Raw genomic sequence first — 18,096 nt, 5'->3', positions numbered from 1 at the left:
TGCTGATAAGGTTTTACAAATGTGTAATTTCCTCTTTATGAGGCTGGAATATAGGAATAACCCAGCATTCAGCATGGCAAAGAGGGGATAGGAGAGATGAGCCAGCAGAGAGGAACTTTTCCTCCTTTCTCCATGGACACTGTATACTAATGTGTGTTAAAGACTCCCACAAAAGAAGAGCCCTCAAAATAACTGAAGGATCAACTGGGCTTAACAACTTAAAGCAGCTGTTTGCACTTGAAACAAAAACATCAAAATAATCTGTTCCACGTTGCCCTAAAATGTTTTCATATCTCCAATACTAGCGAGAAACTAGTATTTTCAAACCCAAAGTACAAAGAAAATTAGGTTTTCTTATGTGCAGAGCAATCTGTCCAGTGCAGCCAGGTACAGTGTGGTACTTGCTCCTAATCACCATTTCTATCTGGATTTTCTAGATGTGGATGAATGTCGTGTGGATAATGGCAACTGTGACCATTTCTGTGTTAATTCCCTGGGGTCATACGAATGTGCCTGTAAGGAGGGGTACAGGCTCGGTGATAACAGATGGGCCTGTGTCGGTGAGTTCTTTTTATATCTTGAGGGCCATTAAGTATTCAAAATGTGATTTTGGAACTGGGATTTTCACAGATCCTGGGATTTTGGGAACCCAACTGGAGCCATCTCTGAACCATGGCCAGGGTAGAGCTACGTGCAGTGAGTGGATCCAAGTTCATCCTCCAGTAATGGGTTTTGCCAAAGATTAATGGGAGATGAACACTTAAATACCCTGGACATGCTCAAAAACCTAATGCTCATGTTTTTGAAATAAATAGTGTTTTGACAGTTTTCTTTCACTGTTTGATGAAGTTTAACATCCTGTGGAAAAGAAAAGGTAGCCAGATTCTGCTTTGATCAACCACGGCAAGTTTTCCATTAGTCAGTGGTGTGAGGCTGGATTTCTGCCAGTGTAACCAGTACAGAGTTTAGCTAAGCAACTCAGTTTTATAACCAAGTTTAGCACCTGCTAAAGCTTGGGCAGAGTTTGATACTGCAACCAACACCAAAAAGAAAGCCAACTGATTTCTCGTCATTTTAAGACTCAAATTTTAGTGTTTCTGAAAATAAATTGCACAGCCAGCCTGACTCTCTATTTGTCATCTCCCAAACGAGCAAGAGTAATGACCTTCATTAACTAAAAATAATCTCAAACTTCAAGTGAGGAAAATTAATCTCCTCGTTTAATTTTTTTTTTTTTTTTTAATCCACCAGGACCAGAGTTTATTTCCAGAAAAAAGAAAATGGAAAGATGAGGGGGGTTTCCCCTCTTCTCTTTTTTTTTTTTTTTTTTTGGGTAGCAGAAACTCTGTTAGTCCAGGTGAGAAAATGACTTGGCTGTGACCGCTGGGCAAACTGAACAGGGGTGTCGCTGGAAAACCTACCAGTGTCATAATAATAATTAAAAATATGTAAATGAGTGGAAAGTGCTGTGGAGGAAGACTGAGGTGCTGATGGTGTGTGTTTCTGTCAGCCCTAGGTGGGGAGGAGGTGGATGCAGACGAGGCAGTGGGGTTCGCTGGTGCTCCGGGGCTGCAGTTCCGAGGTCCCCCCCAGCTCCTCCGCTACGCACTCGGGGCCCTCTACGAGGATGAAGACCCCCGAGGAGAGCTCACCCTGGTGCACAGGGTCGGTGAGTGCCCTGAGTGCTCTGAGCCACCACAGCAAACTGGGGGAACAGTCTTGGAAAGAGGATTTGGGGCGAGAGTTGTGCTGGGCTCGAGTGTTGGGATGGGCGTTAATCCTGCTTCCTGCCTGTCTCCGTGCCAGCAGGGATGAGGCTGTGTCCCATCCCAAATGGGACATTTTTGAGGAACTGGGAGGCTGCCTGGATGCAGTGGGGAGGGATATGGGGGAGCTGCAGGGGAAAAGTGAGCAGCACAGCAAGCAAGGACTGGGAGGCTGCTTGGAAAACAGGATGTCCGCACAGAGCCCCAGAGGTAACAGCCAAAGAGATCTCTTCATCCCGAGGGTGAAGATTGTGTGGGTTACTGAGTGTACAAAATCCCTTGGGAAATGCTCCCTTTCTCCTAGAACTGGGAAAGGGAGTGTGGGGGCAGCATGTGTCCTTGTTTACAAACCTTTTATAACAACTGGAGGACTTTTGTTTAAGATATTTGCATTTTTGTTTGTGAAATAAACAACCCTCTGAAGACTCAGGTGTCTTTTGATGTTTTGGGCATGTTCTCCAGGAAAAGGACAGACCCATCCACATATTGCTCAGGCTGGCCAAGGGCTCAGCACCAGTGGTGATGAACAGCACAGGAGGACCCACTGTCACAGGAGTGGGTGCAGAGCAACTTTGCAAACCCACCTGGGCTTTGCATGACTTCAGTCTTTCCACCTTAAAGTAGAAACTTCACCACTGAAAGACTATTATGAGGTGAAACTCTGTGTTTGGTTCGTGCTGAGTGCTGGTGGGTCACCAGGGACAAGTGAGATTTCTTGGTTTTCCTCTGTGTGTCCTGTGATTTTTATAGAAGCCCTAATTACTCATCTGAGGACTGTGCCCTACAGGCAAAAATCAGGAGCTGGTCTTGACTTTGATAAAAAATTAACTTGTTTTTATGAACAAAACTGTTAAGACCCCCCCCAAATCACACAGCATCCAGCCGGACTCAGCGACACCGATAACCAATTGGGAAACTGATAAATGAGATAACCACAGGCAAAATTATCAGGCCTAGAAACCACAATCAAATATTTATTGACCACTTTTTGCATGTTTTATTTATATTTAACCACAGAAATTTGGGTGTTATCACTCATAGCTGAGAAGATGCACTTTTTCTAAGGCTGAGGCTTTGCAGCACACAGTGGTTTGTAGGAAAAGGTGATGGAGAAATAGAACTTTAAATGGTTTAGTAGATTCTTTTATCTCCCAGATAGTAATTTATTGCTTATACTTTCAGACATATTTTTTGAGCTGCTATCTGTATTACAAAAAGATCATGTTTTATCAATAAGCTGGTGTAAGTAATTAAATATTTTCTACAGCTTGAATGACTTTTTAATGTGGAAGCATAATGTTTTTAATGGTAATCTGTATTCTTCTGCTGAAATATGAATTTGTAACCTGTCTCAAGTGGGAGCACTGGGATTCTGAATGTCTCTGAAAGCTTGGGCATTTTTCCAGCTGCAGAAAAGGGAACTAAGAGTTGGGTGCTCAGACCTAGAGGAAATCTGTCCTCACATAGAAAATTGCTGGTGAAAAGCAACCAGCCTGTGACTTACTGGAGGCTGTAATAAGCTGCCAGCTCGCTTTCAGGTGCTGTTCAAAGTCTCCTTCCAAAAAGCCTCCAGCCACAGCCACAAAGCCTCAAAGGCAATAAAGTGACCATGTGGATGGGATCTTAATGCCACTGAGGTATTTTATCACAGTAACACTTATTTTCTATGTTTTTCTCGATAGACCCCACAAAGAGAACATGAGGGTGCAAGAGAGAAAAGGAGAGTGGAGAAGGGGAGGGAGGAATGCATTTTCATATAAGGTTTCCTGTATAAACTAACTGCTTTTTTTCATATCCATGAAGAAAAAAGGAAGTGATAAATGTGTATTTTGCTTTGTTATCCTAGAATAACACTCAAACTATGCTGTTAAAAATATCAATGAACAATATTTAAATAGCACTACATCCACTTACTCCAGTAGAACAACAGGGTTAACCTAGCAAGGAGAGAAGGAGAGTCTCTCTCAATAAATTCAATATTAAGCATTAGGTGCAAATTCACTTCTCTGAAGGCAAAATATTTGCTCTTAAGAAGTAGCTTGAAGTGCTCTTTGCTGGGGAATTACAGTGTTTTAGGGGGTAAATTCCAGCTAAACTCCCAGCTTCCCTTTTACTTAGAGTCCAAAATTCGAAGAGGAAAATTCAGGCATCTCTGTTTTGGACTGTCTTGTGCACTGAATTGGTGGCATTTGCAACCTAACAATAGGTAAGAGCTTGTGTGGAAGCATTTTGTCTGGCTGCTCACTGAGCATTGTGTATTTTTTTTCATTTCAGTTTGCCTTGATAACACTTTTGGCCACGACTGCAGCCTGAGGTGTGAGGACTGTCTGAACGGGGGCTGGTGTGACAGCGACCACAGCGGCTGCATTTGCCCCCCTGGCTGGACTGGAGTTATCTGCAATCAGAGTGAGTACAGAGGGTTTGAGAGGTGGGCAATTGGTCCTCATGTTGGGACACTGCAGGTGGGAAATAAGCATAACCTGTCATACTTCTAATCTGCAAAACTCTCTAAGGAGCACATCAAAATTGTATTGTATTGGGGCACAGTAAATGGAAATTGTAAGGGATGCTGTGGGACACAATGCAAACCCTCAGAGTGAGGTCCCTGCCTTCCAGTACAGGACAGCATCATAGCCCTCCTAAATATTTGGTTGCTCTTCATTCACTCTGCTGCTAATAACTGCCAAAGTTTGCCGGCCATGCTTCATTCCACAACTTGCCTCGATGACTTTCAGAAGTCTGTCCCAGCAGCTGGTGTGACAATCTGGGTGGACATGTACATTAAACTTCAGTTTTTCCATCATAGCATCCCAAGACATTGTCTTTATTCTTTTTTTTTCCATTTTTTTTCTTTATAATTCTTTTTATTATCAACATCATATTCTTGGGATGACTATTTTTTCATATTGGAAATAGTATTTTTCAGAATTCTCTTGCCAAGTCAGTGCCCTTTATAATAGCTTTCCGCTCTTCTTATTCCTGCTTCCTGGCAGAAGATCTTTCTGATTCAGAAGTATGTGTCAAAACCAACTGGAAAGAGAGTGGTGATTTCTTGATTCGCTGTTTTTCATCTGCAGTTTGGCAAAACTTGTCTGTTGCTTGTCTGAGCAGATTTCCTGTGCTTTTGAGATGAGTTCCTTTGTTTCATGGTGTGTGATATGATGGCCCATCATACTCAGAAAGTCTGTGCTGTCACTGGTGAGACAAAGAGTCGATGAAAATTTATTACTTGACATCAGTAGACAGCAATCTTCAGGTTAATTGCCATCAAGATTGTTTATCAGGCGTCATCACAAGGACAGAAATATAGAAAATCCAGCAAGTGATTGAAACCAACAGTCTGCCCATAGTTATTTTGGGAGACTGATGATGGGTTTGGTTTGTAAACACTGGGGACAGCTGAGAGAATAAGAATGGAGAGGATTAAAATGATAATTTCCAGCCTCCCTAAGACAGTTATCAATTATCAAATATATCAAATTATCAAATTAGCATATTTTTCTATTCCTGGTGTTCCGATGATTCAGGATAGATTATAAAAATCTCAAAATAGAATATAAATTCTTTAGTTATTTTTATAAATAATAACTTTTTTGGTGTTTATTTACAGTCAATATCCACCGGTGGAATTCACCTCTGGAATTTAAAGAACTTTAATAGGACTGTGTTATTGAGCCAAACCTGCAGTCCAGCAAAATAGGCATTGATAGTGATGATACAATATTTAATCTGTACGAATTAGCCATAAGTGATTGCTTTCAGTCTTTTCTCTTACTTTTTTAATATACAGAATAGTTCCTGGGTTTGGGGTAAGCTAAAACTGTTGAGAAAACTGCAACTAAATTTCTCTAATAACGCACCAAAGAAGCTGAATGAAAATTGATGTGAAATGTCAACTTTCTTAATGTGCATTGATAAAATGTCAGTTAAGTCAGATGACTCCAGCAACTGTATTCACTCAGGCAGCTCAGGCTGCAACAGTGGTGTGAGGCTTCATCTCACAGTTTGGTTTTGTGGCCCCATTGCTGCCTTGATCATCTGGGCAGTTTCAGAGACTGTGTTGGAAAAACACAGCGTTATTTTCATAATAGTATTTGAGAGAGGGGAAAAAAAAATGTTTAAAATTTTTATCTCCAAATATTCAAAGCTGTGCTCTGATTTTTAAGCTCTGGACTTGACAGGCAATGGTTTTGGAATTGTGGGGAGGGGAGCACATGCAGGGGAAGGTTGGATGCGTGATGTAGTACTTCACAAAGCTTGATTATTTGGGGTGTCCTTTGAAATGTTCTAGTAAATGCCAGATGGATGTCCATTGCCTTATATAGGAAGAATATGACTTTGTTTAGAGCCCACTGGACTAAAAGGACTCTCTCCTTGCTCAGTTTTGATGACTGAAATCTTATTTCACTTCCTTTACAGTGAAGTGGAAGGATTTCTTAGTCTGCTCACCTTCCCTGCTCTCTCCACAGCTTGTCCCCCCGGGACCTATGGCAGAGGCTGTGCTGGTGTCTGCAAGTGCCAGAACGGAGGCTCCTGTGACCCCGGCTCGGGGCAGTGCCACTGCCCGCCCGGAGTGCACGGCCGGCTCTGCGAGGACGGTACGGCCCCATCTGTACCCAAAGCATCTCCATTTCTTCCCCCCTTGTTTCTTTTTTTTTAAATAATGAGCAAAACAGTGCATGAGAAAAAGCAAGTGGCTGGTGAGCCACTGCAGGTCAACCACCAGCCAGCCTGGGCTTTCTGTAGCACCAGCTAAAAGCAAACCGATTTGGAGCTGGGGTTTTAACCCTTGGCAGCTGATTCCTTGCTGTGTTTGTGCACTCCAAAGGTTGCCCGAAGGGTTTCTTTGGGAAGAACTGTAACAAGCCGTGCAGCTGTGCCAACAAGGGCTACTGCCACAGACTTTATGGAGCCTGCCTGTGTGACCCCGGGCTCTACGGGCGCTTCTGCCACCTCAGTAAGTCCCCAGCATTTTTCGGATCTGCTTAATGCGCACCCCATGTAATAGTCTTGAAAGATTCCACACTGTATAAAGGAGGCTTGCAAAAAGGGAGGACAGTGACTTTTTACATAGGAAAGTAGTAATAGGACAAGGGGAAATGGCCTTAAGCTGAAGGAGGGAAGGTTTACATTAGACATTAAGAATAAATTTTTTACTACAAGAGTGGTGACTGGCACAGGTTGCCCAAAGGAACTGTGGCTGCTCCATCCCTGGAAGTGTTCAAGGCCAGGTTAGACAGGGCTTGGAGAAACCTGGTCCAGTGGAAGGTGTCCCTGCCCACGGCAGGAGGTGGAACTAGATGGGCTTTATGGTCCCTCCCAACCCAAACTATTCTATGATTCTGTGATAAAATGAGTGAGGCTTTGGGTTCTGCAATGGGCTGGGAGCAGGAGGACAGGACTTCTGACATGTGTCAGGAGGCCCCAAAAACTTCATTAATCTTTTCCTCTAGCAATTAATCTTTGCCATAAGGACAGAGATTTACTGACACACAAAGGTGAGGACTACAGGTAGGGTTGGGTTGGGGTGGGCAGGTTAACATTAGGGTTACTGCTGAGGTTAGAGCCTGGTTGGAGCTGGTTAGGGGCTGCCAATATGGTTGGAGTGGGAGCTGAGGAGCAGAGGCAGGATGAGGGCAAAATGTTAAATGGCGAAAAAAAGGAATTAAAACAAAAACATTGCAAGTTTCGTTCTACTTACAGGTTTTGTTTGTAAAATCTGTCCAAGACTGAAAATCTTCTGTGTTTTGTTTTATTTTTGTTTGTTTTTTTTAATGAAAGCTTTTATCTCGGAGCGCACCCAAATATTTTTTCATTCAGAAACTTAGTTAAGTTTGCTTTGAAACGTTTCTGGTTCACATGCTGCTTGACATGAAATGAGTCACTTAACACAGGAGTCATGTGAAGTCTATTTTGCCCACCCACACACGAGCAGGCGCTGCCACAGGAACGGGGATCGCGTTCGCTGAGAGCAAAGTGAGCGTTTTTGCTTCTTGCAGCAGTGGCGTTCTGCAGCGGTGTGCAATTCCAAACAACTCCTGCATAATTACAGAGCTAATGGCTCCTTTTCATCTGGCTGCAGCCTGTCCCAGGTGGGCCTTCGGAGCGGGCTGCTCAGAGGAGTGTCAGTGTGTGAAGGAGCACACGCTGGAGTGCAACGCCAGGAACGGCTCCTGCACCTGCAAGCCTGGGTATCACGGCAAGAAGTGTCAGAAAGGTACCCTGGAAAGCCAGATTCCCCATCTCTGCTTATTCCTTTATCCTAGTAATTTCTCATTCTTCTGCCCATCTGTTTTGTTTGGCTGCTGTTACTAATATAGTCATATTCTACTGATAATTTAGTGTGGGGTTTTTTTAGCCCTGATGGCACAGGGTTGCAGGAACATCAAGGGGAATACAGCTTAAGAATGCAGGAGTTTTGGCCTGATCAAACAGCAACAGAAATCCGGAACCAAAATTCTAATACAGCCCTAAATAATGAAGATTGTGGGAGTTTTCACTTTTGTTCTTTGCTTTTTCCACACAGACAGTAAATAAGTGGGAAACCTCGTGTTTTGTGGCAGCAGCGTGATTTGTAAATGGGTTCAGCAATGCTGCTTTTCCTTCAGATTTGCAGCCCTTTGAATTCAAACTTCCTCTTTGTAGTTTTTGGGGGGTAGTTCAAAGAGAATTGTGTTCCACATTCATGTTTGCATGTCTCAGTAGCCCTTTCCAGACAGCAATGGAGTAAAGCAATAGGGTTTCTTCTCTGGGCAGACAGGAACATGACAGATTGATGGCACTGGTTCTGAGGGTTTGGTAGAGAACAATAGTGACAGTATTTAATATTTTTAGCATTCTTGGTGATGGGCTCAGTTCTGGCAGGGAGCATCCCTTACCCAGCACTGGCTTTGCAGCAAGGCAGAGAGCAGCAGAATGTACAGGCATATAAGAGAATTCTGTAATGGCTGTAATTGAATATATCCTAAAGTATTCTAATTGAATAAGTTACAATTTAATTAAGTATTCTGCCACTCTGTTTCTGGCTTATATATGAGCAGAAACCTCTGTGAAATGTCCACGCAAATGTTTATTAAGTATTTATACTTTGTTATCACCACCTCTAAAACATACATTATGTTTTCTGATTTTTAGTTCTGTTTTCTTAACTCTTCCTTTTTCTTATATATGTTCTCTGTCTCCCTCCATTTCCAGAGTGCACACCTGGCTTTTATGGGGCTGGTTGCAAGCTGAGGTGCAACTGTCCTCCTGATATTTTGTGTGATCCTGAGACAGGAGTCTGCAAACATCTGTGTCCACCTGGGTTTCATGGAGAAAAATGCCATTTATGTAGGTACTCACTGCATGTTTCCCTGGGAGATGCACTTTGGATGGGAAAGATTATCCAGGAAACTTATGTTCAGATATAAAAGTTGCAAATAAAAGGGCACATTTGTTGTTGATATGAGTTGGCAGTTCCCCACTGAAACCAAAGTGATATTTGGAGCCTGGCAAATGCTCTCTCCCCCTGCTCGCAAAGGCCGAGGCACAAGGCTGAGGCCAGTTACTAAAACTAGCATTTGTCCAGGTAACTGTAGCTGCTTTTAAAGCTTCAGGCACAGAATTTTCCACAGCTCTGTTGCAGTTAATTACAGACCACCAGTTGCTGAGACACTAACACTAATATTGATCACTTTTACCAGGGCAGCTCAGTTAAAAATTGGTGGTGGTGGCGCCTCTTAATGTCTTCAAAATGCTTCCTAACCAGGTCTTTGGGTTTCTTTCGTCCTAGCTTGTCAACCTGGGAGCTTTGGGGTGAGCTGCAGGCAGAGGTGCAACTGTGGAGGAGCACCATGTGATCCAAAGACAGGGCAGTGTGTTTGCCCAGCTGGGAAGACTGGTGCTACGTGTGAGCAAGGTGTGTTGCACCAGGGTGATGAGTGCCTTGCTTTGGAAGACATGATAAGATGTGGCATCACTCTGTCTCCCACCCAAACTGCTGCAGTGCAATGTGCTTCATTTGCAGAACGGGTAAAGGATCAGTCTTGGTGCACAACAGGTGACATCCACTGCATGGAATTGCTTGGAAAAGAGGTGGTGTGGCTCAGTTATCCTGCCCCATACCCCTCTGCTCCAGTTAATAACAGTGATTTGTATGTTGGGCTGGGTTTGTACAAGTTGGGCAGAGATGTTGGTGCATTGCAGCAGCTCGGAGTCCCAGAGCAGAACTTGGGACTGTGCTGCCATGTGCACACAGGGTGTCTCGGTGGAGGGGCCTTGGCCAAAAACAGCTGTCATGGAACCAGCAAGAACCTAGAATGGAGGAAGTAATTAAAAAGGACAGTATTATTGTGAGTAATTAAGTAAAGGGATGTGAAAAGTCTCAGAGACACTGAACTACTGAGACATGGGCTGTACCCTGGCCACTCTCAAAGCTCTGGCTGTCACACACCTGAGGAGCATCTGCTGGACCCAGGTTGTGTCTCACTACTCCACAGAGCACAAAGGAGGTGGAGCTGTGTGGAGACCTGGGCTCCAGCTCACATCCAGTCCCTCTGGGCTGTATGACCAGCCAGACCCCCACTCAGCCCAGCAAAAATACAACAGCAGCCCTCCCCTCCTGCAGATTACCATCCTCTGGAGATCTCCTTTGCTGAGTGCAGTAATTAATTTTTCAGATACATCCAAATACTCCTGACATTACTGTGTCAGAAACCAAACTAATAAACAGACACACAGTGATGGAAGTTGGGAGAGAGCCTTTGGGTCTCTCTTTAGCTGAGTTCTCACGTGCTGCAGTATACTGTGACAGGGCTGTAGGTCTGTAGAGATAATATAACAATCCAGCTCAATTTTACTGGTACTTTTAAATTCTTCTACAGAAATCTGTAATTGTCCTGTAACAGAAAATGGCACTGGGGACACCTTATGTAATTTTTTCCCTAGATTGCCCAGCTGGGTGGTGGGGACCAGACTGCCAGTCCTCCTGTGAGCCCTGTGCCAACGGGGGACAGTGCAACAGAGAAACTGGAGCCTGTGACTGTCCCCCTGGCTACACTGGGGTATCCTGCTCTGACAGTAAGTCCTTGCATCAGCCTTCCCCATGAAAAGTCAGATTGAAAATTCATTTAATGATTTCTACCTTTTTGTTGTTTTGTGAGATGCAACGTGCTGATCCAAAATAAAGTGCCCTTCAGCTTCAGGAATTCCCCGGACATTATTTATGGGAGGGAGATTGCAGATAAATGCAGATGACCAGCTAAACTGCATCCCAAAAGGATGTTATCATTAGACCTAATTTATGGCAAACTGTACTAAGGAATACAGTGCTTAATAAACACAACACTTGCATTGTAATCCTGGCTGTTTGGCAGGAGGTGCTGACCAGCTGGCCTGTATGGCATCATGTGGGTTATGTTTTCAGCAGCATTCTTTAATGTATATAATTTAGGATTAAATAATAGTGAGGATGAAAGATTAGTATCAGGGCTGTCCTTGCAGCTAGAGACCATGGGAGTACACTCAAGGAACTGTTTTGTGCTGCTTATCCAGCCTCTGGGTGTTAAAAGGCTGCTTGAGTATGGCTCTTGTGCTGCACAGACAGCCCTGCTTTCAGGGACAGCCCTACTTTGTGCCAGACCTCAGTGTGGCGTATTTTAATCCTTGTTAGTCACAAAGTGAATTTTAAGGAAGGTTTGCTCAGCAGTTTTTCCTCCTCTGTGCAAGACAGATACACAGAAGTACCCAAAAGTCACTCCAAAAGCTATTCCCACATTACAGGACCTGGCCTCACCTACCCAGGGTATGAATTAGTTATTTCTTTCATCTTGCCATTTTGATTTCTAGACTTGGCTAAATCACGTTTTAGGGGGTGAGATGTTGCTGTCTGTTTGGAAAGATCAGTCTGTGCCTGACCTAGGTGAATTGACAGTCTGCCCATCTGTTCTCAGCCTGCCCTGATGGCTCCTATGGACCAAAGTGCCACTTGCTGTGCAGCTGTGGCAGCAGTGCCCAGTGTCACCACGTCACTGGAGAGTGCTCGTGTCCCCCGGGCTGGACTGGCCACGGCTGCAAACACCGTAAGTCGGGGCACACGGTGCCTCCCAGGGACTCAACTGCACATGGAAGAACCAGCTCCGTTTGTTCTTAGTCTGTTACAGTTTTCTAATATAGTTTTGTTAATCTTATTGCTTCTGAAATTGTGTGTTTATGGGTTTGCACAGCCTGGGTGGTTATAATCCTTAATTATCCAGGTTCAAAGCGTTGAAATAGATGGCTGATGAAGCGCAAAGTATTGATATAAGCTCTTATTTCAACACTATGGATCCCTTTGCCCAATACCATCTGTCCCGTCAGCTTTTTGACTGACAGACAGTTTTGTTTTTCATTTTCAGCGCAGATTAGTTTTGAGATTAATTCTCCATTTTTCATTTTGTTTGGGGGAGATTTATTCAACAAGTGAGTGGCATGTAGAGTCATGTGTCTAAAGGTCACTTTTTAACTTGGGAATATAAATGCTGTGAGAAATTCTGTTCTCTGGAAGAGCAGAGCATCCTTCTGTTGACTTTAGCATCACTCTCCATATTGGTGGCTGTGTAAGAGAGTAGATTTACCCTTTTTGGATGGCACCATATAAATGTGAAGCCATCCTGCTTGATTCCATCCTTTTCCTGTGACACATCTATTCTGCTTGATTCCTTGTGATGCCTCTTGCAAAAAGCCAACGGAATACAAACCTCTCTCTAAATGTGGTCTTAAACACATAAAATCATTTAAATTGATTGCCAGTGTTGACAGCAGTAAGTTTTGGACCTGACTTCTCAGGCTCTGTGCTGAAGAAAACTCTGGGAAAATCTGAAGTTTCTACCAATATGGGTATTTTAAAAATCAAACCAGCTGGCAGTGTGTGGAGCCATTGAGATGGCTTTTCAAGACTCCCAAGGCTGTCTAAAGAACTGAGAGATCACGGCAGAGAAAAGCTTTCATTTCTATTCAGTATAAGATCTGAGAAAAGTTGTTTTGCAGAGATGTCTCGGCAAGGCACCTCTTCCAGCAGTTGCAGACTGGCCATGAAACAGATTCCCAGCTCCAAAACCTCCAAACCCAGGGTTTTGTTGCCCTAATTGACACTTTCATCTTTATACTCACATGAAAGAGAGGAGATGCCTCAGTGCATTGTCGTGATTGTGTCAGATGTGATTTTTACAATGAAAGTAATAAGTTGCTTTAACAAACATTGTGAGATTTCTCTATATCCGTGTTGCATTTCCCAGTATTTTGATGAAATCATGGAGGGTGCTCCCAAATCTGTCTGGTTTTACCCATTAACTATTCTGGTTAGACAGATTTTTGTTTAGTGAGTCAACAGCTGATATTTTATTTCCATGTAATTACATGTTTGTGGCTGTGGATTGATTGGTATGGATTGACTACCAATGGTTAGTTTTACATATACGGGATAATATCTGCCTTCTTTCAGCTGAAATAGGTCAGCAAAAGCTGTCTTTATTTCCACTGCTTCGTGCCCACACTGCAGCGGAGAGTTTACTCCAGGGCTGCTGTACCGTTTCGCGTGTTTTCTGTTCTCTCGTTTAGAAGCAAAATAATCCCCGAGGTGGGTTTGAAGGTGGTTCCCCCTGCAAATCCCACTTTCCCTTGCAGCCTGCAGCAGCGGCCGCTGGGGCCCACGCTGTGAGAACTCGTGTGTCTGCAGCAACGGCGACGGCACCTGCGACCCCGTCAGCGGCTCCTGCCTCTGCGAGCCGGGATTCACCGGGACACGCTGCGAGCACAGTAAGTGCCCGCTCTGTCAACGCATGGAATTTGCAAACCTGAGCGGCAGAAACTGTGTTTTCCAGCTAATTCCCCTGCAGGAAGGACCCCCCCGGGCTGTGCCGTCCCCGGTCTGCCCGGCGCGTCGCAGCGCTCTCGAGTTTCATCGGGGTTAGATCCTTTCCCTAATCTGAATTCCAGAAAAGGTATTTTCAGACCTGTTCTGGGCTCTGCAGTAATTTTTAATGTTAAGACCTCGTGTGAGGGATAGGACTGATGCGTGTTTGGTTTGTGGCATAAGGGTTTCCGTATTGGTTTTATTTATTCAGTTTTAGGGCTGCACTATTCCTCCATAAATCGCTTTTTAAGATCAGGCATATAGAAATGCTTCACATGTATAGAACATAAGAAAAATAAGGAAGTTTTAGAGTCCTGTGGTTATTAACAACAAAAATGCATGTTGGTCTTACCAGAGGCCCATCACGTTCACCTTCACCTCTGGCAGAGGTCAATATCAGAGGCCTTAAGTGTATAAAAACAAGCTTATAGGTAATTCCTGATACGTCTTCCCAGGTTTCTTCACTTTGTCATTCAGGAGCTTCTTGAGACAGAAGCAGTATCTCTATATTTAATACAACTTGATTTTTTTTTCTTTTCCAATTAATGTGCCTATTTTCTTTTTCATTCCGTGCAAGCATTTGGAGTCCACTTCATCTTGTGGCAGTAAGTTGCATGGTTGAGCTGCTCTTATTATTATTGATTATATTGATGTTGTTAAATAAAATAAACATTTTATCTATTAGTTTAACAATCTTACAGTAGCACAGATGTAGCTACCAGAGTCTCAGTAGCGTAGGCAGGATTAACTGCTGGTGTCACATGGAAATGTCAAAACAATTAATCTGGAATTGTGACCTAAGAAAAAAAGCCTGGAAAGTTGATCTTGCAGCCCTTGTTGCTGTTGGCATAGAGCGAGTGGAAGGGCAATGTGTTGGGAAGACCAGCTCCCAGAGAAAGAGCTGCCAGCTCCACTTCTCTTTCGCTCTTGATCTCTCTCAAAATAGCAGCTTTGCAGACAGAAAGTAGCCAAATAGCTGGCTCTAATCTTGGCTGGCAAGCAAATCAGTGAAGCCATAGCCACTGATGAAACATCTGGCAGTCCCTAAAGTTCTGTCTATGGGGTTTTTTTTGTTTTATTAAGTCTGCTTTTTACCCCACTTTGTGTGTGTGTGTATATATATATATCTCATCATCATCATGGCTAGGCTTCGCAAATATATAAAATGCGTATATATATTTATAGATCTCTGTGTGTGTGTGCAAGATTCTGAAAGCCATAATTCTTCCCTAAACATTTTATGCTGCCTTGAAGGTTAGATCTTTATCCCTGGAGAGCTCCTCTGCTCCCAAGGCACCCCCAGCCTCTCCCTGCAGGTTGGGCTCCTTCCCTTGAGGAGCAGGCTCTCTGGAGGGGTGCCTGGATCTCAACATGCATCACAGCAGCCTGTGCCTGCTCGGGCAGGGGCAGATTCTCTGTGATGTGGACTGTGAAATCATTTGTGAAGTGTACTGACCCCTTGCCATCACCTTGAAAGCCTCAGCTCCGGGCTAAGCATTGTGGGTTTAAAGGAAGCTCTGCTGAGAGCCCCACACCTGTGGCTGCTCTGCAGTGTGATTTCCCTGGCATAAATTCCCTGAACTCTGACTGAAATTTCAAGTGAAAACGCTGAGAAAGATCCAGCTTTTAAGGCACAAGTGCACTTCAGTGTTTTTACTTGTTGAACTAGCACGGGAAGCAGGATGCACGGGGATCTGCAGCTTTGGGAGCAGGAGAGGATGCTAATGGGGGGACTGAATTTCACCTGTAAGTGCAAACAATGCATTCAAACATATTCATATTTAAACGACGGCCCGTTTTTTGACTGTTTTAAAGGAAAGAAATACTTTAGGTACCTTGCTATTCTCCTGCCTCCCACCCCAACTCCTCTGTAAGAGACACAGGGGTTGGCTCCAATTAGGATAAAGTCACTAAGCTGCAGGAGCACCCGAATTCACACCAACTCCCATCACTGCCCACCTATGGCACCAAATAGGCAACACCAAACCTACTCCTTTATTTCAGGTATAGAATTGTCTTTGAGAACCCTCATTGCTTTCTGTTCTCTGTGATTCTTTCCAGATTGCCTGAAAATCACTTTGTTGATGCAAACACTAAAATCATATGCTTCTAGAAGAGATCTGGCAATAATCTACCTAAGTCATTTAGAGGAATGGTCTTCAAAAATGAGTGGAGGCACTGTAATATTGTGTTTAGCCAAGTGTATCTCTGTGTTTCAGCCTGTCCAAAATATCTAATGTGAATTAGGCAACTGGCCCTGTTCTTAATTGATTTTCCTATAATCCTGGAAGAAATTATTTTCTTTCTCAAATGTTTTCTTTCTTCCAGTAGTGAGTACTATGCAAATCTTTTGTAACTCCTTACATTAACTGCTGTGGAAATGTAGTTGTTAATTTGTCCCCCAGATGTAACATTTTCATTTGAATTTTTCAAAGTAGAGCATGAGAGTAAAATGTGCAGCACTTAATTTGGAGCTTTCCGAAGGAAATCACCACATTTCATGTTTTCTCCAGCTTTCTGGGGAAAGAGGATTTGCAGGAAAACAGAGGAGCTTCTCCCCTCCCAGTTGATGAAGTCCCAGAGGAGATGTGCACATAAGCAACTCCAGACCAGTGGGCAAAATGTCATCAGGGAGAACCCGTGAAGTCTCAGGCTTTACAACTAGAAGATGTCAGTTTTCTTCGCAGAATTTAGTCTTTCAACACCGTGGTGTTTTCCTAAAATGGATCTTAAAACCAGCCCAACTTACCTAGACCCCAAGGAGAACACTTAATCTCCTCAGTTTTAAGCCCTTACCATTATGCCTTGATTCTTCTTTTGGAAATAGTAAGATTTCCCATGTATCTCAAAACTCCCTGTTGATCCCTGATCTGCTGCAGCACTAACCCATCATGTGGCTGTGATTCCTGTGCTGCAGGGTGCCCCGAGGGAAGCTTTGGCCCGGGCTGTGAGCACAGCTGTCAGTGCCAGAATGGAGCTGCCTGTGACCACATCAGCGGAGCCTGCGCCTGCACAGCGGGCTGGACAGGAACCTTCTGTGAGAGAGGTACTGCTGCTCCCTCTGGTCCCTTTTGGGTTTATGCAGAGGGTTTTGTTTTATTGTTTGGTTGTTTGGGTTTTTTTTAATTCAGAGAGCTGATTTTAAAATTTACAATGTCAGATTTAAATAAAACATTGAACTTACTTGGAAACCAACACCGAAATGTGAGCTTCCATCCTAACTCAACAAAACATCTTGCTGAGTGCCTGGTGTTGGGCACATATTTTCACGTGGTTAAAATTAGATATATGCTTAAGGGTCTGGCTGTATCACGTCTTTAAGGAGGCTCTTCCTAAACAGAGTCCTACTATTTGAGCTCTGAGCAGGAAGATGCTTGCTCAGCCTTATACTTGCTTGTTTCTCATGCCTCCCTGAAACGATCAAGAGGAAAACATGGATATGTGCATCATCCCAGTGGAACTCTTTAACAACAGATATACTTTTAGACTTTACAAATCCAGCAGATCACCTTCTATCACCTAGTCCTTTGGTAAAGTGTTGGACTGGATTCCTTAAATACATTGTTAAGTCAGTCCTTGGCATCACCAAAGGAGGTTGCTGTTGAGCTGCATCACTGTGCAGATCATAAAAAAATGCAACAGAAACAGCATATAGTCAGTCAGGCACTCTGAAACTTATTTAAGTGTAAAAGATTGAAGATTGCACAAATTATGATCCTTAAACCACAATTGTTTTGCTTAGAAAGCAGCTTTACAGCCAGTTTACAAGGGCAGCGTTAGAGCCACAGCAGAGGGAAATGGCAGCACTTGCAGGCAGCTGCTGCCCTCTCATGGGAAGGGAGATGCTCCACAGCCTGACCAGGAATATAGCAAAGCACCCACTGGCTTGTGTTCACACATTGCCTGTTGTTTCCTTTTCATTCTTGCCAGGGATTATTATACAAAATAAATATTTTTTCCAAGGCTCTACTGCAAACAGCGCTTCGTAATTTATGGTTTCTCCATTATGTCCCCTTTTTATTATGATTTAGTTGAACTCTGTTTTCCTAAATCTGTTTTTTTTTAATTATTATTTTTTATTGGAAAAACAAAGCATTTGTCTGTGTTGTTGTGTAAATCTGCTCATTCCAGCAGGAATCATAATGGGGACAAAGAAACTAAATATCCTTTGCCAAAGTAGGTGAGAGGAATATGACGTCTATAGGGAAAAAAAAAAAAACCAGCTCTCACATTCCAAATCAGTCATGTTGGACATTTTTATCTTTTTTAATTCCTGAAAGAAGATTGTGGAGGGGAGAGTGGAATTTAGCACTTACCATTCGTAAAACACTGTTTTCTACATGTTTTCTCTCAAGCAGGCAGAGTGCTTGATCTGGGCTGACCTGAGTTACCTTTTAACATAAAACATTTCAGCCAGAACAGTTTGGCTGCTTCCAAAAGACGACAAGGGAGGAAAACGTG

General features: G+C 43.5%; 1 protein-coding gene across 1 annotated transcript in view; it reads left to right on the top strand.

The window, feature by feature from the left end:
• Window positions 1-18,096, top strand: part of LOC113949163 (multiple epidermal growth factor-like domains protein 6) — a 189,117-nt gene that overhangs the window by 143,130 nt on the left and 27,891 nt on the right. The window contains exons 12-23 of the mRNA XM_027647410.1: window positions 438-560; window positions 1,511-1,669; window positions 4,041-4,172; window positions 6,236-6,364; window positions 6,595-6,723; window positions 7,849-7,983; window positions 8,961-9,095; window positions 9,538-9,663; window positions 10,692-10,823; window positions 11,696-11,824; window positions 13,407-13,538; window positions 16,553-16,681. Of these exons, the coding sequence (XP_027503211.1) occupies window positions 438-560; window positions 1,511-1,669; window positions 4,041-4,172; window positions 6,236-6,364; window positions 6,595-6,723; window positions 7,849-7,983; window positions 8,961-9,095; window positions 9,538-9,663; window positions 10,692-10,823; window positions 11,696-11,824; window positions 13,407-13,538; window positions 16,553-16,681 (1,590 nt within the window). The remainder of the gene's footprint in view (window positions 1-437; window positions 561-1,510; window positions 1,670-4,040; window positions 4,173-6,235; window positions 6,365-6,594; window positions 6,724-7,848; window positions 7,984-8,960; window positions 9,096-9,537; window positions 9,664-10,691; window positions 10,824-11,695; window positions 11,825-13,406; window positions 13,539-16,552; window positions 16,682-18,096) is intronic.

This window comes from Corapipo altera, unplaced genomic scaffold (genome assembly GCF_003945725.1).
Source record: "Corapipo altera isolate COAL_440 unplaced genomic scaffold, ASM394572v1 113, whole genome shotgun sequence".
NCBI classification, from domain to species: Eukaryota; Metazoa; Chordata; class Aves; order Passeriformes; family Pipridae; genus Corapipo; species Corapipo altera.
The sequence above is the reverse complement of the archived record's forward strand: the minus strand, read 5'-3'. Positions and strand labels throughout refer to the sequence as shown.